General features: G+C 41.4%; 1 protein-coding gene across 3 annotated transcripts in view; it reads left to right on the top strand.

The window, feature by feature from the left end:
* USP34 (ubiquitin specific peptidase 34) overlaps positions 1-18,049 on the top strand; it is a 128,065-nt gene that overhangs the window by 91,383 nt on the left and 18,633 nt on the right. For all 3 annotated transcript variants that reach the window (XM_084829327.1, XM_084829326.1, XM_084829325.1), the window contains 22 exons: positions 582-745; positions 1,406-1,471; positions 2,386-2,532; positions 2,614-2,670; positions 2,790-2,867; positions 4,000-4,094; positions 4,281-4,453; positions 6,010-6,163; positions 6,872-6,950; positions 7,658-7,711; positions 7,826-7,921; positions 9,895-9,959; positions 10,055-10,130; positions 10,221-10,268; positions 10,795-10,860; positions 12,443-12,523; positions 13,813-13,898; positions 14,363-14,531; positions 14,760-14,834; positions 15,843-15,994; positions 17,772-17,820; positions 17,905-18,009. In XM_084829327.1, coding sequence (XP_084685453.1) covers positions 582-745; positions 1,406-1,471; positions 2,386-2,532; positions 2,614-2,670; positions 2,790-2,867; positions 4,000-4,094; positions 4,281-4,453; positions 6,010-6,163; positions 6,872-6,950; positions 7,658-7,711; positions 7,826-7,921; positions 9,895-9,959; positions 10,055-10,130; positions 10,221-10,268; positions 10,795-10,860; positions 12,443-12,523; positions 13,813-13,898; positions 14,363-14,531; positions 14,760-14,834; positions 15,843-15,994; positions 17,772-17,820; positions 17,905-18,009 — 2,135 coding nt within the window. The remainder of the gene's footprint in view (positions 1-581; positions 746-1,405; positions 1,472-2,385; positions 2,533-2,613; positions 2,671-2,789; positions 2,868-3,999; positions 4,095-4,280; positions 4,454-6,009; positions 6,164-6,871; positions 6,951-7,657; positions 7,712-7,825; positions 7,922-9,894; positions 9,960-10,054; positions 10,131-10,220; positions 10,269-10,794; positions 10,861-12,442; positions 12,524-13,812; positions 13,899-14,362; positions 14,532-14,759; positions 14,835-15,842; positions 15,995-17,771; positions 17,821-17,904; positions 18,010-18,049) is intronic.

Genomic DNA, 18,049 nt, shown 5'->3' with positions numbered 1-18,049 from the left:
AGTTTATTTTGATTCAGTAAATGGAACTGATGTGTAGTTGCCAAAATATAAAGCTGGGTTTTTCTCTCCCAGCAAGTTGATCCATACTGGCTTTTATAGTGTTTGTAGTAGATTGCACTAAAAGTTTCACGTTCATATTAGTGCTGTACTCTGAAAAAAAGCATGGTGCTAAAGTTTGCTGCCATTCAGCCAGAGCTGTTTGCTCCTTTTCAGGAGAACTGTACAAATATCCTTTTTTCTTCGTTTCCAGGAAACAGTCAGGGCACAGCCCTCGTGTGCTGCCTTCAAGAGCCCTATCCTGCATTTCCTGTTTTAAGGAGGTGCTGGGTTCCAGAGGCAATGTATGAGAGCTGTTCTCTCCTGGAAAATGGGTGGGGTTGGGGGGAGGCAGTTCTGTGGGCAGCTTTCAGAACACAGTCCCAAACACAGCATGTGGGGACTATTCCTTTGTCCTTTCTGAGAAGGAAGAATAAGAGCTTGCTTGGTCATGAGGTGATTCTTACTCATTACACACAATCAAGCAAATGGTTAATTGCAACTTTATATTAAGAAATAATTGACTTTTTCATTATATTTTCCAGCTTCCCATGCACCTTACAAATGGGATTATTGGCCACATGATGATGTCAGAGCTGAATGCAGGTTTGTGGGACTTACCAACCTTGGAGCAACTTGTTATTTGGCATCAACTATTCAGCAGCTGTATATGATACCAGAAGCCAGGCAAGCCATCTTTACTGCAAAGGTATGACCTTCCCATTTTGATTTTGAGCCGATTTTAATGTTCAAATACTGTGGTGAGTAAGTAGATTAGGCCAAAAAGTCAATTGACTGTAGTGAATAATGGTCTTAAGCAATATAGCTCAGTGGTGGAGCACAGGGTTTGCATGCAGAATGTCCCTCTGCTTAAAAGGATCTCAGGTGTTGGGGCTGAGCCACTGCCAGTCAGAGTAGCTTCATATGCTCACATAACATTTTCCTCTTTCAAAACCTGACCATCTGAATGGAGCACAGTAGCAATGGCACTGTCCTCGTTGTAGCCAAACTAATGCTTGGGGGCCAAAATGAAAGTGGCAGCGTTTTCTCTGAAAGTGTGGATCATGCTGGAGCATTTCTCCAACTGCATAAACAAAGTGCCTTTTCTACTAGAAGGAGAAAAAATTCAGTTCGTCAGTTCTCTCCCTCTCCCCACCTTAAAATAAGTAGTTCATTTGCTAATTCAGTTTACTGTTTCATAAATTTTAGGTTTGACTTTTCTGGAAGAGTCTTAATCCAGATACGTTGTGAAATGCTGTAATCCTATATTCCCACCCACCCCCAATTTATATTTAACACACAACATGCAAACTTCCACAAACTAAATAACCTTCCCTTCCTTCCATTTCCCACCTTCCATTTTTAAAAGTACTCCGAGGATATGAAGCACAAGACCACCCTCTTAGAACTTCAGAAAATGTTTACTCATTTAATGGTAAGTTTGGGAAAGCTCTTGTGAAAATGTGTGCTTCTTACCCTGTATGAGAACCTTAATAGCTCACTAGACATGGGAGGACATCATAGGTTCTCCTTACTTATCGCCTTCCAGTAGTCCAAAACACTGGAGTGCTCTCCTCTCCATCCACGAGCTCACAGGTTCTTCGAAGAAAGATTCAGGCAGGGGCTGGACTAGGAGGCCTCTCCTAGTTCCTCTGAAATCCCATCTTTCTCCTGCCTCTGTAATAAATGATCGTGGGTTCTCTGTGTGGCCTTCTTTACTGGTTCAGTCCACTTCAGGCAAGGTGCCTCTTGCATGCAGGCTGGACAGAGAAAGAAGAAGAAAGTAGTAAAAAAACAAAAAAAAGTGGGGGGAAGCAGTATTTCATTAAATCCAGTGGTAACGTTAGCAGTTCACAGCTAAATAGCCAGGTGTTCTGATTATGGGATTTCAGCTGTTCCAGAAAATATTAGTTAGGAATTCTGTTGTCCTCCACATGAAAAAGTCAGAAATAATACCAAAACACAGCCTCAGAGATAAGAAAGTGTAACCCTAACCTCGGCTGTAATGCTGGCTGCTTGGGGTAGAAGATGTTAACACAAAGCTCTACAGAATGTGTTGAGGAACTTCCAGCAAGTAAGTTTGAGCCGTATCGAAAATCTCTGCCCCCCAGGTCAATTGAAGGAATACATAATCCCAGAGCTGGAGAAGTCATATTACACCCTCCCTTTTTTTTTTTAGTTCTAGTGATGCTCAGAACTAATTGTGATGATCCTGAAGCCTTTAGTGCAAATGATAGTTACAAATGCCCCCTTTTTTGTAAGAATGATTATGTGTATTCTTGGTTTTAAAACATTAATTGCTTCTTTTGCCTGGTTCTGTTACTTTTTCTGTCTGTGTTTTAAACGAAGGAAAGTGAATGCAAAGCATACAATCCAAGGCCATTCTGCAAAACGTACACCATGGATAAGCAGCCACTTAATACTGGTGAACAAAAAGACATGACAGAATTCTTTACTGATCTAATAACAAAAATTGAAGAAATGTCTCCAGAATTGGTAAGCTTTCAATATAGATACAAAAATGGGCTTCTGATTTTTTTTTTTTACATTGACTGAAATAAATTCATTCATCCACAGAAGAATACTGTGAAAAGCTTATTTGGAGGTGTTATCACAAACAATGTTGTTTCTCTGGTGAGTTGATACTTATTTTTCCTGCCCACTCCTCCCTCAAGCTAGCTTGTTTTTTTGTGAGTAGTGGGATTAAATTCAGTGACTCCTGTTACTTTTTGGTTTTGGCCACTGTCATTTAGGACTGTGAACATGTGAGCCAGACTGCTGAAGAGTTCTACACAGTGAGGTGCCAGGTAGCAGACATGAAGAATATTTATGTAAGTAGTACCTATGCCAACCATCATTACAGGGATTGAGTGAACATATGAAGCCGCCTTATACTCGACCAGATCATAGGCCTATCTAGCCCAGAATGTCTGGTTTGAGTGGCAGTGGCTCTTGAGGACCTCAGGCTGGGTGGGGTCTTTCACAGCACTTGATCATTTTCCTGGAGATTGAAGCTGGGACCTTCTGCATTCAAAGCATGTGCTCTGCCACTGAACAATGGCTCCTCCCTGTTACAACAAAATGTGTTAAATAAATCATGCCAACTAAAAATTAGTTCCTGTAACTCTTCCAAGCATCTCTGTTTCTCCCCTGAAATGCAGTACTCTGCACTTGGGTACTATGGGACTTGCACTTGACAATTCTGTGTCAATAATAATAATAATAATAATTGTTATTATTATTATTTCATTATTATTATCCTGAGGGGCTGCGGTGGCTTAGTGGTTAAGACGCTGAACTGCAGACTGGAAGGTCGGCAGGTCAGCAGTTCGAGACCCGAGTGCTGCGTGACGGAGTGAGCTCCTGTCTTCAGTCCCAGCTTCTGCCAACCTAGCAGTTCGAAAGCAAGAAATTGCAAGTAGATAAATAGGTACCACCTCGGCAGGAAAGGTAACAGCGTTCTGTGCACCTCGGTGTTCAGTCATGCCGGCCACATGACCACGGAAGCGTCTTTGGACAGCGCTGGCTTTTTGGCTTAGAAACGGGGATGAGCACCGCACCCTAGAGTCGGACACGACTGGTTGGGGACACCTTTACCTTTTATTATTATCCACTCCTTAGCAGCACCATTGCTGACAGATGGAGCATGCAGCCATTGTCAGCTTGAATATGTACCTGATTTTTATTCTTGCATGAGGTATGTTCAGCCTTAGATTGGCAGACACAATTGCGCATATTACAAATACTATTAGTGTGAGAGCAGGAGTTCTAGTGCTGTCCTTTACAGTGTGCTCTCTTCCCATGTAGAGACTACACGTGTTGCTCCTCAGACCTAATAATTGAAGTCACTTTTTCTAAGTTAAAAATGTTTATATTTCTTGTATTAAATTGAGACATAAAATGATCATTGTCATATCCAATAAAAGTTTAAACAATGCTTTCTTTCTCATGTGTTATATATAGGAATCCCTTGATGAAGTTACTATTAAAGATACCCTGGAAGGTGACAACATGTATACGTGTTCTCACTGTGGGAAGAAAGTACGGGCTGAAAAAAGGTATTATTGAGAGAATACGGTTGGGGAGGTGTTTTTTTGTGTAATTTTGCTAAACGTTCGCAGCTTAAAGAGACATAGATGCCAGGAACAGATGTTCTTGCGCCATAAATGGGTGATGTTTTCCGTTCTTCAGAGAAATAGCATTAGAAGGCATTTCAAAAAAGTATTTAATTGTTTTGTGTCTAGGGCATGCTTTAAGAAATTGCCTCGCATCTTAAGCTTCAATACAATGAGATACACTTTTAACATGGTCACTATGATGAAGGAAAAGGTCAACACACACTTCTCGTTTCCCTTACGTCTGGACATGACACCTTACGCCGAAGACTTTCTCATGGGAAAGAATGACAGGAAAGAAGGTATTTGAGCTTAGTTTCTCTCCGGTGTTTTTTGCGAGCCAAACTGATCCAGCGTTGAGAAATCTTTGCTATATTTGGGTGACATGGTTTCCACTAGGGTTGGGTGAACACCATAGCTCTTGCCCCGAAAACCAGTCGGGTCCTTCAAGTGTCCCTGTCAAACGTTTTAAAAAGTCCACAAGGCTCTCCAAGCATTTGACAGGAATGCTTGATAAGTAAAGTATTTAGAATTACCTCCCCACCTTTACATATAACGTGCCATTCTTTAGCATTTACGCAGGTAGAAACTAGGGATGGAGTAATAATTCAAAGGAGTCTTAAAATTTAGGCCTTAAATACAAGCACTCATACTCAGATTACAGGGGCTCTAATTTGAGGTGGGCATAGTCCACTTCATAGCCCTCCCCCATCTCCAGTTGGGCTTGCACCCCACCTTTTCCCTCTCTGCCAGTCCCCCTTCCCTAACATGAAAAAAGCCTTATCTTCCAAGTCAGAGCCATAAGGATGAGGTCAGATACAGAGAAGAAGAGGGTAAGGATTTTTATTTCGTTGTTTGAATTGGGCCCGGAAGCAAATAGGTGATCAGTACAGCTCCCTTAAGGTCAGTGTAATATGCTCCCATGTGGTTGCACCGGTTAACCTTCTAGCAGCCATGTTCTGCACTAGCTGAAGATGTTGTGTCATTTTCAAAGACAGCCCTGTCTACTACACATTACAGTAGTCCAATCAGCAGGATATAAGAGCATGTCCCACTGTGGCCAGACTATCCTTATCCAGGAACAGTTGCTGTGGGTGAACTAGCCTGAGCCGGTAAAAAGGCATTCTGAATCACCGGGTTTTCCTGGCTCTCCAGTGACAAAGCTGGATCCAGGAGTAACCCCAGGTGACACACCTGCTCTTTCAAGAGGCATGTGACCCTGTCTAGAACAGGCTGCACACCCAGTTCCTAGACATGAGAACCACCTACGCATGGTGCCTCCATCTTGTCAGGATTCAGCTTCAGTTTACTGGCTGTCATCCAGCCCGTTACCGAGTTCAGACACCAGTTCAGCACCTGCATGGCCTCTTGTGTCACAGGTGACAAGGAGAACTAGAGCTGGGTCTTATCAGCATACTGATGGCTCTGTAAAATCCCCCGGTTACCTCACCCAGCAGCTTTGTATGGAAAGATATATACCTTGGTTCCAGCTATTCATATCTGTTAATACTGGTTTGGATCCCCTCAAAATGAATTATGGACTTCTTTTCTTACTGATGTGGAAAATGCTGACTTGAGGAGGAACCAGCCCATGACATCCTCCTCTTATCGTCCTGTGTGCACTGCTGCACATGCAGGAGTCCTCTGCCATTGACGTGCACAGTGCTGTGCCGAGAGCCCTTCCACAACAGCTGCATGTGCTTAATGCCAAATGTAGGAAAGGGGCTGAATTGGGCTGGTTGACCTGCTAGCAATATATTTGCCCCCATCCTCCCCCCAAATACACTGTAGATTAGCACTAGATCTGTTCTAAGGATTGAAAGGGTGAGTTGCTAAATGATGTGATACGTTATTTTAGGTTTCAAGGATGATGGCGACAGTTCAAAGGAGACCAGGAATTACGAGTACGATTTGATAGGTGTAACCGTCCATACAGGAACAGCAGATGGTGGCCACTACTACAGTTTTATCCGAGATATTGTTAACCCTCATGCTTACAAAAACAACAAGTGGTGAGTAGTAAGAGTTTAATTTTCAGATCCTGGTTTGGAGGCTAGGCATTAACCATAGTTTGCTAATTCAGATGTCCCAGCAAATGATTGTTAGCAAAAACCAGGAAGTGGCGGCGGAAACCTCTATGTGAAAGGGGAAGCAGAAGCACTTCTGATCAACAAATGGTGATTTGGTGTCACGTTTGAATTGAGCCATGTTCTGTTTTGAATGGATTTTTATTTCTGTTGCTTGAATAAACCTATTTCATGTTCTCAAATTTAGTTACCAGTTTTATTCAATTAATATGCCAGGCATCTGTTCTATCCCGGATTTCATAGCATTTGGCTAAAATGTGCCCTCTTATTTAGTAAATGAGAATTTATTTGGTTTGCTCATATTGTTATTTGCCTTGTAATCTCACAGCAAGGTTGAGGACTCTTCTGGGTTACAGCCATAGGGCAGTATCCAATTGTGTCCCAGTGCTAATGATGCTGCGCTAGCATAAACCAACACTTGTGCAATGTAACTAGCACTTACTAAAGGCAGTGGGGGAAAGCAGTGATTTGCCACCCTAGTCAGCACTAGTTACATTGCACACGCGTTGGTTTACGTTACCACTGCGTCATTAGCGCTAGAGCACAGTTGGTTACTATCCATATTACCCTCCACCAAAATTTTGGTCTAGCATAAATCATCCCAATACCTGAGTAATGTTTTGTGTTTTCTAGGTATCTTTTCAATGATGCTGAAGTAAAACCATTTGATTCTGCTCAGTTGGCTTCTGAATGTTTTGGTGGAGAAATGACAGTGAGTTGGAATCTGTATCTTTTTTATAATGTTAAAAAGCAATCCACTTTGTCACAATCTCTGTTAATACTCCTCTGCAGTGTATATATTTGTATACACCTTTCAAACATATTTTGCTCCACAAAGCTCGCATGAGTCTGAGCAAGGAGGAGGAGACCGAACAAGTTTGTAAATGTTAAATTGTTGCTCTAGCCCAGTGGTGGGCAACCAGTCTTGCAAGTTTCAAACAATGTGATTCCCTCAAGCCCTTCCTCCTCTCTCAAAGACTACAGAAATTGAGATTCTACACAGTTACAAGATACCCACCCTGGCCTACTCTTGCCAGCTTTTTGCCTTGACATTTGACCCAGTTAAGTAGGTGCAACTATGCTAGTCAGATTCATCATTTCATGTATTTTTATTTTAATGCAGGTGGCTAGCTTATTTCCATACTTTACTGTTGCAGCAACTCATCACAAAATTGTATACGGAGGGTTAGAACCCCTTTTTGTTCTCAAATAATATTACTGAATTACCACACCAGTGATCAAAGGTACTGCAGCTGGAAAATTAAAACTGACCCTGTGAAGAAGCGTTAAGTTACTTCTCTGCGAAGATCTGTCCTAATGTGTGGGCATAAAATAGGGTTGGCCCTTGCAAAGCTATGCAAATGTAGCAGTGGTATTAAAAAAGATGTCCTTTTTAATCTTTTTTTTTCTTTTTGCCAGACAAAAACCTATGATTCGGTCACCGATAAATTTATGGATTTCTCCTTTGAAAAGGTAGTCCATTTTATCCTTCAGTTTAGAAACTAAATGCATCTCAATTTTTCTCCCTCTTTCTGTTTGGAAATAATGTTGGGGTTTGCATGTGTGTGTGTTTGTTGCTTCCCTCAGACACATAGTGCGTACATGCTGTTTTACAAAAGGATGGAGCCAGAAGAAGAAAATGGCAGAGATTACAAATTCGATGTTTCATCTGAGCTGCTAGAGGTATGTATGGCTGTGCTTTAAACAACAACACAAGCTTATAAAGAATCTTGTTTGGGTTACCTGCATAATAGATTGTCTCAAAGCAAATTGTATTGACCATTTTCAAAGCTTTGTGAAGTATGGCAATACTCCAGGCCTCTTAAACATTTAGCTGCCTTACTCTGTGCAGTGTGCCAGCCATTCACCAGTGAGCTTGATAAACTGCCTTTTTTTTGCCTCCTACATGGATCTATAAAGTGGAACATAATGAAATTAGTGGGCTGCAGTACATTGCTGGCTGCTGTGATTGCCCAGGGGGTGTGAGCTTGGGACAATGTTAGCAAGTTGTCATTGTACTAAGAATCAGTGGGGTTTCGTTATTCTAATAGAAGATAGATGAAAATTACTCTCAGTTGATCCCAAAAGACGAAAGTTTTTTTTTCATGATCCATACTTATTTCATTCAATTTAAATCAGTTAATGAAATATTTATTTATTTCCTAAAATTATTAGTAAGGGATAAATGCTGGATGTAAGATAATGAAAGTGGCATTCCTGGAATAGAAACATTTTTTAAAAGGTTAGAATGTATTAGTGCCATACCGAAAATTTCTCCCACATTATTTTCGACCATTCTCATTCAATTTGCTAGAAAAGAAATTGCTTTCAAAAAGAAAATTAAAGGAGAAGAAATTTTTGGAGAAATTCTCATGGGTTGTTTTCAGTCATGGTTCTTGAGCTTCCTTTACTTAGGAGTTGACTGAGGAGTTTGTAGGAGTGTCCTTTCTTTCACTGTACAATCATCTCTCTGCACCTGCATTAGAGATAAGATGTATCCACAATCAACCCTCAGAAATTTAACATTTGGAAAGTCCTGGGGAAAGTGCTGAAACCTAAAGAATAACAACTAGAGCTGAGCAAACATTTCGCAGAGGACATTTTACTCAGAAAAGCCCTGACATTTTTCTTTTTCTTACCCCCCTAGGAATAAAAGACCACTTTGCAGAATTTCCCCAAATTTTGCAATTTGCAAAATTCCCATTTTCAATCCTTGACATCTCTGGTTAAAAACTCTTTGTGGGCAGGTCTGAGGAAAACCTCTGGCCGAGACATTGGAGACCTGCTGCCAGTCAGAGTGGACAATGCTGGGATAGATGTATTAGTGGCTCAGTGACTGCGTTCAGACGACACGCCGTGGCTCATCATGGGTTATTTAGCCCATGATGAGACATGGCCCCATGTGTCGTGTAAACCCAGCAAGTATGGGGTATGCCCCCTCAGCAGGGGTTGCATATTCAAAATGGCAGCCACACGAAAACAGCCCCAGTATATTTATTTATTTTATTTATGCCAGCTTCATATATTTGAAATGTTATGGCTTAAATTGTAAGAAAAGTTAACTTAAGGAAGTGTACGGAAGGAAAATTTGTAGCAGCACCCCCCCCCCATTCCACGCAAAAAGCCTCTCAAGAGGGTTGGGGACCATCCTGAACAATGTGGGATGCTGTGTGGGGGTTAGAGTGGGAAACATTCCCTCCACACACAAAAATTAAGTTAACTTATCTTGGGATCCAAGCCTATGAGTCGGGCATGTTATTTCTGAAATAGAAGACACAGCATAATACAAAAGTAGTGAAAATAGCAGCATATGAGTTGCATGCTAGAAAATGAGCAGACCAAAGCATGAATTAAGGGAATGTTTAAAGTATTGTATTTTTAGTCCTGCCTTTTCTCCATTCTTTATGGATACCTGGCCTAAGGTCATCCAATAAGCTTCATTGTTAAACAAGGATTTGAACCTGGATCTTAACTGTCAATGAACTCACCAACAGTTAATGCATCATCTAATTTTGAATCAGTGTATTAAGTGTAAATTGAGAGGTTAAAGAGGTTTCTTATGTAAGGCAGTGGCTCTACTTTTGTTTTTGAAATGGTACTTAAGGCTTTGAAAATGTCAAGATTGTTGTATCTGATTTTTCATTTTATCTTTTCAGTGGATATGGCATGATAACATGCAGTTCCTTCAAGACAAGAATATTTTTGAGCATACGTATTTTGGGTAAGATATACTTAAGCTTTGTTGTTGAGATTTTGAAAAAACCATTATTCAGATTTTAAAATCCATTTTAAGTGACAATATATCTCTGCCCCTAGGTTCATGTGGCAGTTGTGTAGTAGCATCCCCAGCACATTACCAGATCCAAAAGCGGTTTCTCTGATGACAGCCAAGGTAGAATTCCTTGACATCACATTTTTAAAAAACGCACATCTTTCATTGTTTGTTCAGGGTCCTCTGTGACTGTCAATTATTGTCTTACAGTTAAGCACTTCTTTTGTCCTGGAAACGTTTATCCATTCAAAAGAAAAGGTATGTTGCTCTGCATCTGAATATAACACATTTATAAAATTGCTTACGATAGCTATCCTTCATTTTATGGAAAGGAAAACTAACAGAATTTATAATGAAATGTTACTTCACCTCAAATGGTCTACTGCTTCAGTCTTCAAATGTATGACTTCTTGTAGAACTGGCATGAGCAAAGGTTGGTTTTATATACACTTCCCTTACCCTGGGGCAGGCTTATCTTTATTTCAGACTTCCTTCAGCTTAATTCATATATAAACTCAGGCCACATTGTTCTATAGGGAAACTAAGTGCAATACTTCAGTGGTGTCTTTAGGCCAAATAGCCCCAGATGATTCCAGCACGTGAAACAAACTTTTATTAAAGCAAAAACTGGATTGCTAACCCTTTTTGGGAGGAGGTGGAAGGATCTTTATTAGATTACCAGTTGCATCATAACTGGGGTTTTAAAACTCAGATACCAAGTATAGTTTATGTAGGTGGGTAATAACAATATTATGCTTCAAGTGGAATTTTCTACTCTCTTTAGCCCACAATGCTTCAGTGGATCGAACTGTTAACTAAGCAGTTTAACAACAGTCAAGCTGCGTGTGAGGTAAGACAGAAATGAAGAGTTCATATACAGAATAAACTTTTTTGTATTACATATGTCAGCATCATAGGATGAATTTGTGGAGTTACTGGGGAATGATAATTTATGCTGTGTAAAACTGGAGAGAGGTGGATAGCGCTTCAGGATGCATGGGCGATGTCAAACTTACATATTAGCCAAGTTGAAAGGAACTTTTTTTAGGATTGCATTTTTGCAGGCACACTCCTTGAGCAATTTTATTGTAGTTAGCCTTCATGGGATAGCTAAGGCGGATTCAGAGAGAGATTGTGGGCTCCTAAATTTATATATTTAAAACATTTATATCCCACTGCTCCAGAGGTCGAGGTGACTTACAACATTAAATAGACGTTTAACTACATTTCTTGGTGGGAGATGTTTTCATTGTCATATGATAGGTTAAAGCGGGGAGGGGGTTCGTGAGATGAGGTAAAACATCTGTAAGGACAAAGTACTAATATTCTAAACAGCTTTGCACAGGATGTGCTGAAATGTGGGACATGTTGGTATGCTATTGTAATTGGTCTAGTATGAATAAAGTCCTATCAGTAGTGTCCCTCAGTAATTTTACCGAAGAGTAATATTGTTTCATCAGTGTATCTTGGTTATTTCCTGTAGCTAATTTGCCATCATGTCCAGTTTTCTGACCCAGGACTGAAACCTCAAGCTGGTCTGTATAACACAGACCAGAGTGTACCATACACAGAGAGCAACAGTAGACAGAGCCTGTTGCATAAAGATGCCTGCTGAACATATCCAGACTTTGAACCTAGAGCAGATTGGGCGGCTCGCAGCCTCTGGCCACTCTGGGCAACCTGCGAGCCCCACCTACTTTCCCCAGCACTCAGCTGGGCGGTGGGGAACAGATCCGTGCTTTCCTGTGATCAACAGTGATCTTGATTAGGATGGCTGGAAGGGGTGAAGTTCAAGCTTCCCCCCAAGCAATCCTGATCAAGATTACTCTTCATTTGGATTGCTGGGTGGGCTTGAAACTCCCCCCCCCCCCAATCAAGATCGCTGTTTCTTTGCAGCAAGGAAACAGCCACTGTGATTGGGATTGCTGGTGTGTGGAGAGAGGTTTCAACCTCACCTTCACTGCCTGATCCAGAGATCGCAGTTTCTTCACTGCTAGTACTGTGGGAGTGACAAGGTTACCCACTCCTGATCTAGATCATTCCTGTAGATCACATCCTGTTAGAATGGAGGGGAGGCTAAGCTGTTGTTAAAGCAAGAAAATCCCATAAGAAATTAAACCATTAATGGCAGAGTAGTGCAAATCCAACAGAAACTGCAAGTTCTGTGTCTGATAGAGAACCTACACGGGAAGACATACCTTGACTCTTGTTTTTCTTTCTCTGCTACAAAACTTGAGATAATTACCTTTTTCCCCACTCCTTCCCAGAAGGGAAAATAGTGGGTGGATTACTCTTGGGCTTTTACACAATGTTTCTTTAATCACTGATATTAAAATACAGTAATTTATTAAAAAAAATAGCAGGGTAGAAAAGACTGTTCCAGCTAATAAAGAATGTAGATGAAAGCATAAAGAATGTTTACTTTTTTGCAGTGGTTTTTGGATCGCATGGCTGATGATGACTGGTGGCCCATGCAGATTCTAATAAAATGCCCCAACCAGATTGTGAGACAGGTAAAAAAAAAAAAATGGACCGTGGCATGTGCAGTGTTTGTTGTTGTTGTTGTTGTTGTTGTTGTTGTTGTTGTGATTTGGGAGTTAATATTTCTGTGTGTTGCCAATGTTTCCTTCTACTTGTTGGCTCCCAGTGATGCAAAACCCTTGGGTGCGTTCCTCTCCATCCACTAACAGGCTGTTAAATTCACGGATGGCAATCTAGTATTTAAACTCAGAATGGTAGATTGCAGTAGCAGTGTACAATACAAATTCACACAATACAGTGAAATCACATGATAATGTAATGTATTTACATGGGCTTAGAGGCACCTCCATGAGCTTAGAGGTACTTGCCATTCTATGCGGGGATGAGAGTAACACTTGGGATAAGGCAGTTAGATGAAGGAGGGCCGTGAATGCGGGTGGCTCTGAGGCCTTCAGCTGAGACTACAGAGCCAGGCAGAATATGGTTGGTACCTCAGTGAGTGTGGAGACAGTCGTCAGCCATAGCAGATGCTGATGGCTAGCAGTGGATGGATGAGACCAGGCAACAGAAGAGCAGTGGTCACGGCTCTTGAGAACTGGCCAGCTGTGGAATCCAGCAGAGTCATGAAACCTGATGTGACACTGGATGAAGGAGTGACGGTTTACTACTGTTAGGGTGCAATTTTATGCATGTTTAGACAGAATAAAAGTCCTACAATTCCCAGCATTCCCCAGCCAGCCACAGAATTGTGCCCTCAACTGAATTTTTTAGTTGCTTATTGACATTTGGGGTATGGGAATGGTTATTGTTATAATTATTACTTCCAGTTTCAAAGTAAATTATTTTTCAAATGGGTCTCCCTTTTCTACGTGCACTCTGTATTACAACACTAATAAAAACAGCAGAACAAAGCACATAAAATATAAGCCTCCCCCGCCCCACACACACACACCTTTTAATGTTGTTTTGCTTAATTTCCAACCTGAAGAAGAGTTCTGGTGCTATTGCTTTTGGATTTTTTTTCCTAATAGAGCAACATGGTTGCCTGCAATTTTTGTGCGTGCCATGCATGTGTTTGCAAACACGCCTTCATTGCATTTATACTTCATACATTTAAGAGTACACTCAAAACAACTTAGGTGTACCCCGAAAAGTGAAATGTGTGCAGTAGCTCTTAGATACATAATATGGAAACAAAACAATAGTACTTTGATCATGACTGAATTTTTGGACCAAGTAGGCTGAGAACATTATATTTTTGAAGGCCTGTTAAGCCATACATCGGGGTGACCCTATACCCTCTGGCTCTTTATTTTTACAGATGTTCCAGCGCTTGTGTATTCATGTAATCCAACGGCTGAGGCCAGTCCATGCTCATCTTTACCTACAGCCAGGAATAGAAGACTGGTAAAATATTTGAACCTGATACGTTTTCTTCGTAAAATTATTTCACCTGTTGCAAAGACTTGTTTCAGAGTGCTATTATTTAAAAGCATGAAGCAAATCTATTTTAAACTTTCTACCTCAAGCTAAGCAATTGCCCTCTGTGGATCGTGTTTTTGATGTCACTTTTTAGCACACCTTTTTTCTGATACAGTTATCGTTTTAGTTAGGCTCTGTAACTTTGAGACGGGTTTACTTCCTGTGTAGCCTTATCCTAAGCATTTTTACTCTGAAGCAAGTCCAATTGAGTTAAATTGAACTTATTCCCAGGTACATGTGCGTAGGGCTGCAGTCTTAGCTGCTGCACATCATATGCTAAGAGTGCATAAACATGGGATCTTTGAACATCCCTTTAGATTGGTCTGAAATGGTTTTGCCTGCAGCGACCTTAATATAACTGAATGATGCAAATTGAAATGTATTTTCAGTTCGGATGACATGGATGGCCCTGTGGAAGATATTGGTAGTCGCTCATGTGTAACTCGCTTTGTGAAGACTCTGTTGTCAATTATGGAACATGGTGTTAAACCTCACAGTAAACATCTCACAGAGTACTTTGCCTTTCTTTATGAATTTGCCAAAATGGGAGAAGAGGAGGTGAGTGTAGCTCTAGTTGTTTCAGTGTTGCGGCTTGTATTTGGGAATAGTGTGTGTTACCATGCTGCTCTGCCATCTTCTATTTCAGATTGTTTTATTGTATTCATTTTTAACTCTTGCTCTTGTATTTCTGTGTTTATTGTAAAGCCACCCTGAGAGAGAAAAATGGGAAATAAATAAATAAACAAACCGTATTGCTCACACATTCTAATGTTCAACTGTTTCCAGAGCCAGTTCTTGCTTTCACTGCAAGCAATATCAACAATGGTCCATTTCTACATGGGAACCAAAGGACCTGAAAATGTAAGTCTGGAATAGCTTTGTTTAAAAAAAAGTATATTTTCACCTTTCAGATCAAATGGTGTTTGCTGTTAAAATGATTGAAACAGTTTTGTTAATTGAAATCTTAAAAAAAAAAAAAATACCAGTACTTTTCAGTCTGTGTTTTGGGTTATCCAGGGAGTTCATTTAAAAGTTTTTAAACAAGAAGAGGCAAACTTACTGGAAGGACAACTGCTGATTTCCCCCTGCAATGTCTGTTCGCAGGGGTAGTAGTAAGTGTTTGGGGTGCACTTGCCATTCATATGGGGAAATAGCTTGGGCCCAAGAGGTCTGGCCAGCAACCCATGTGAGCTAAGTGTGCATTCTAGCATACTGCCCAGAACCCTCAAAACTTGGAGGTCCATGGCAAACATGATGGGGTTGCTTAGCAGACGTATTGATGTGGAAAGCATTTCTTGAGGGCAGGAAGTTTGGAAAACATTGTGTTGGATCCAGTGTTGGTCAGCTGCTAGCAGAATGCCCCCCTGCACCCTCCAATCTGCTTTGGAGGGTTGGGGGACCCTCTGGAGCAGAATTAGGACATGTGTGATGGACGGTAAGGGGGAGCGGAGGATGAGGAAGTTCTCTTGCTCAACATTGGATCCAACTCACTGGTCTAAATGTCAGTGTTACGTATTTTGGAAGTGCAGGAACGTCTTGACCTTCATATGTTCTGGTATCCTTTCATTAAAGTGCCCTTGTTCAGTCTTGATGCAGAGTAACTTGATTGGTTATTTATTATACTTAGCATTTATAGTTTGTACTTCCTGAATGTTCGGAAGATTTCACACAGATCTAAGTAGTATTATTATCCACATATTGCTGATGAGGTCAGGGCTGAAAGTCTAAATGGGCATGGGGGGTGTGTGTAGCTATAAAGTTATATATTTTAGCATGTGTGTATATGTGTGTAGAAATCTTTCTGGAGACTTTGGCAGGAAAAGTCTGCAGTTAAAATTATGCCCCCCCCCCCCCACGCTTGTTCTTCAGCCACAAGTTGAAGTGTTATCGGAAGAAGAAGGCGAAGAAGAGGAGGAAGAGGAAGACATTCTTTCTTTAGCAGAAGAAAAATACAGGCCTGCTGCACTCGAAAAGATGATAGCTCTGATAGCTCTTCTGGTTGAACAGTCTCGCTCAGAGAGGTAAGGAGCGTCCATACACACACACTGACACAGCTCACCTTGGTTTAGAGCAACTCATGTAAGTGCAGTGCATACGTTTGATGCAACAGGCAACCATACTGGGTGGATGCCCCCTCTTTCTTTTTCTTTGAGTGGTGCTCCACATGCACTTAGCTGAGCTGTCCAGTAGAGGGAGAGGGAACTCTCCCAGGCTGTACCAAGAGTCGTGGAGAGACCCCACAGGTCAGCTGTGTGTGAAGCGGGCAAAGTGAGCGCCTCTCCCTCCTCAGTTCTGGTTCCACGGCTGGCTGGCTGACTCAGTGAGGAAACTTTCTCCTGCTTAGGATTCTCTTCACAAGATGTGGAGGCTATTAAAGAAAAGAAAAGAGAGAGGGAAACCAGTTTACGTATTTATTTAAAATATTTCTGTGCCTCCCTTCATCACATGAGATTCCAGGGCTGGGTATTGATTGCTTGATTGATTTGATATGTATCCCTGCCTTTCTACCAAGAAAATGGTTCTCAAGGCAGCTCAGATGTACAATATATATAATACATTATTTGAAAACTTAATACAGTGCAATAAAATTAATATTCAATAACCAAAATAAAAGACAGCAATAACATTTCAATTACAATTTCGGTTCAAAGGCATAGTGAGAGGTTATGCAAATTAAAATGCCTGGCTAAAAGGATTTGTTTTAACCTGACCACAAAAGATTGTCAGTTGGGCACCAGGTGTCCCTCTTGAGGAGGACATTCCAAAGCTGGGACACCACCACAGAAGAAGCCCCCTCACATAGCGCACTTCCAGTAATTACTGGCACACTTGACCTCAGCAAAAGCTCTTAAGACATGGGGAGGCTGGGATGGGAAGAGGCGCTCCTTGAAGTATTGGGGCCCCAAGTGGTTTAGAGTTTTAAAGGGAAGTACCAGCACATTGAATTAAGCCTGGAAACAAATAGGTAATCAGGGCTATTTTTTCAAGGTTGGAGAGACGTAAACCAACCTAGCAGAACCAGTTAAAAGTGTGGCAGCACCTCCTTTGCTCCATTACAGGTTTTTGACTTTGGCTGCTGCATATATATGTGGCTTGGATAATATCATATTGTGCATCTCTAGCAGGGTATCGGTGACTGGTAATCATAACAATGGTGCATGTCTGAACCATTGCAGGATCAGTGGCTCTAGTAATCCATTGAGAAAGTCCCAGGTTCAATCCCTGGCATCTCCAGGTAGAGCTGGGAAAGGCTCCTGTCTGAAACCCGGGAGAGCCACTGCTAGTCAGTGTCAGCAATACTGAGCTAGATGGATCAGTGGTCTTCCTATAGTCGCATGCATCTCCCCCCACACACACACCAGGGGGGGTAGGCAGGGGGCACTCTGGGCTTTAGTCTAAATAGAAGCCATCCATCATACACTCATATAAGTGTCTCTGTGGCACGACTCAGAAAGGGAAATAATCGTTTACTTGTAACCCACACACTGTCACACTCTTGCCCGACCTCCTCATTTTGAACCAGTATGAGCTTGTCACCTCGCTGCCTGGTTTTGGGGTCCTGAACTGAGGAAACTCGCTCCTCATTACTTATATGGCCCCACCTGTTCACAAGGGGAGGTTGAGGTGTCTCCGCAGCTCTTGACATGGCCTTCTAGAGCCTTCTGGCCATTTGTCAACTTGGCCGACTTCATGTTTGTTTCAACCACTCTGAGAGAATGAAAGTTACAGGAAAGCAACACTTTTTTTTAGTGTAGTAGACTGCTGAAATGAATTGATCCAATTTTGTGTGTGTTTTAGGCACTTGACTTTATCCCAAAATGACATGGCAGCATTAACAGGAGGCAAGGTAATATATCTGGATATTAAACAACTGTTCTAAAACACACTTTTAAAAATGCCTGCTGTAGTAACTCCTTTGGATTTATTCCAGGGTTTTCCTTTCTTGTTTCAACATATCCGTGATGGAATCAACATCAGGCAGACCTGCAATCTTATTTTCAGCCTTTGTCGGTACAATAACAGACTTGCAGAACATGTAAGTATCAGCCGCTGTCGATTCTGCTCATTCCAGGAGC

This window comes from Heloderma suspectum, chromosome 1 (assembly GCF_057233095.1).
Source record: "Heloderma suspectum isolate Gila_16-S chromosome 1, 16-S_ref, whole genome shotgun sequence".
Taxonomy (NCBI): Eukaryota; Metazoa; Chordata; class Lepidosauria; order Squamata; family Helodermatidae; genus Heloderma; species Heloderma suspectum.
This window is presented reverse-complemented; position numbering and strand designations above follow the sequence as displayed.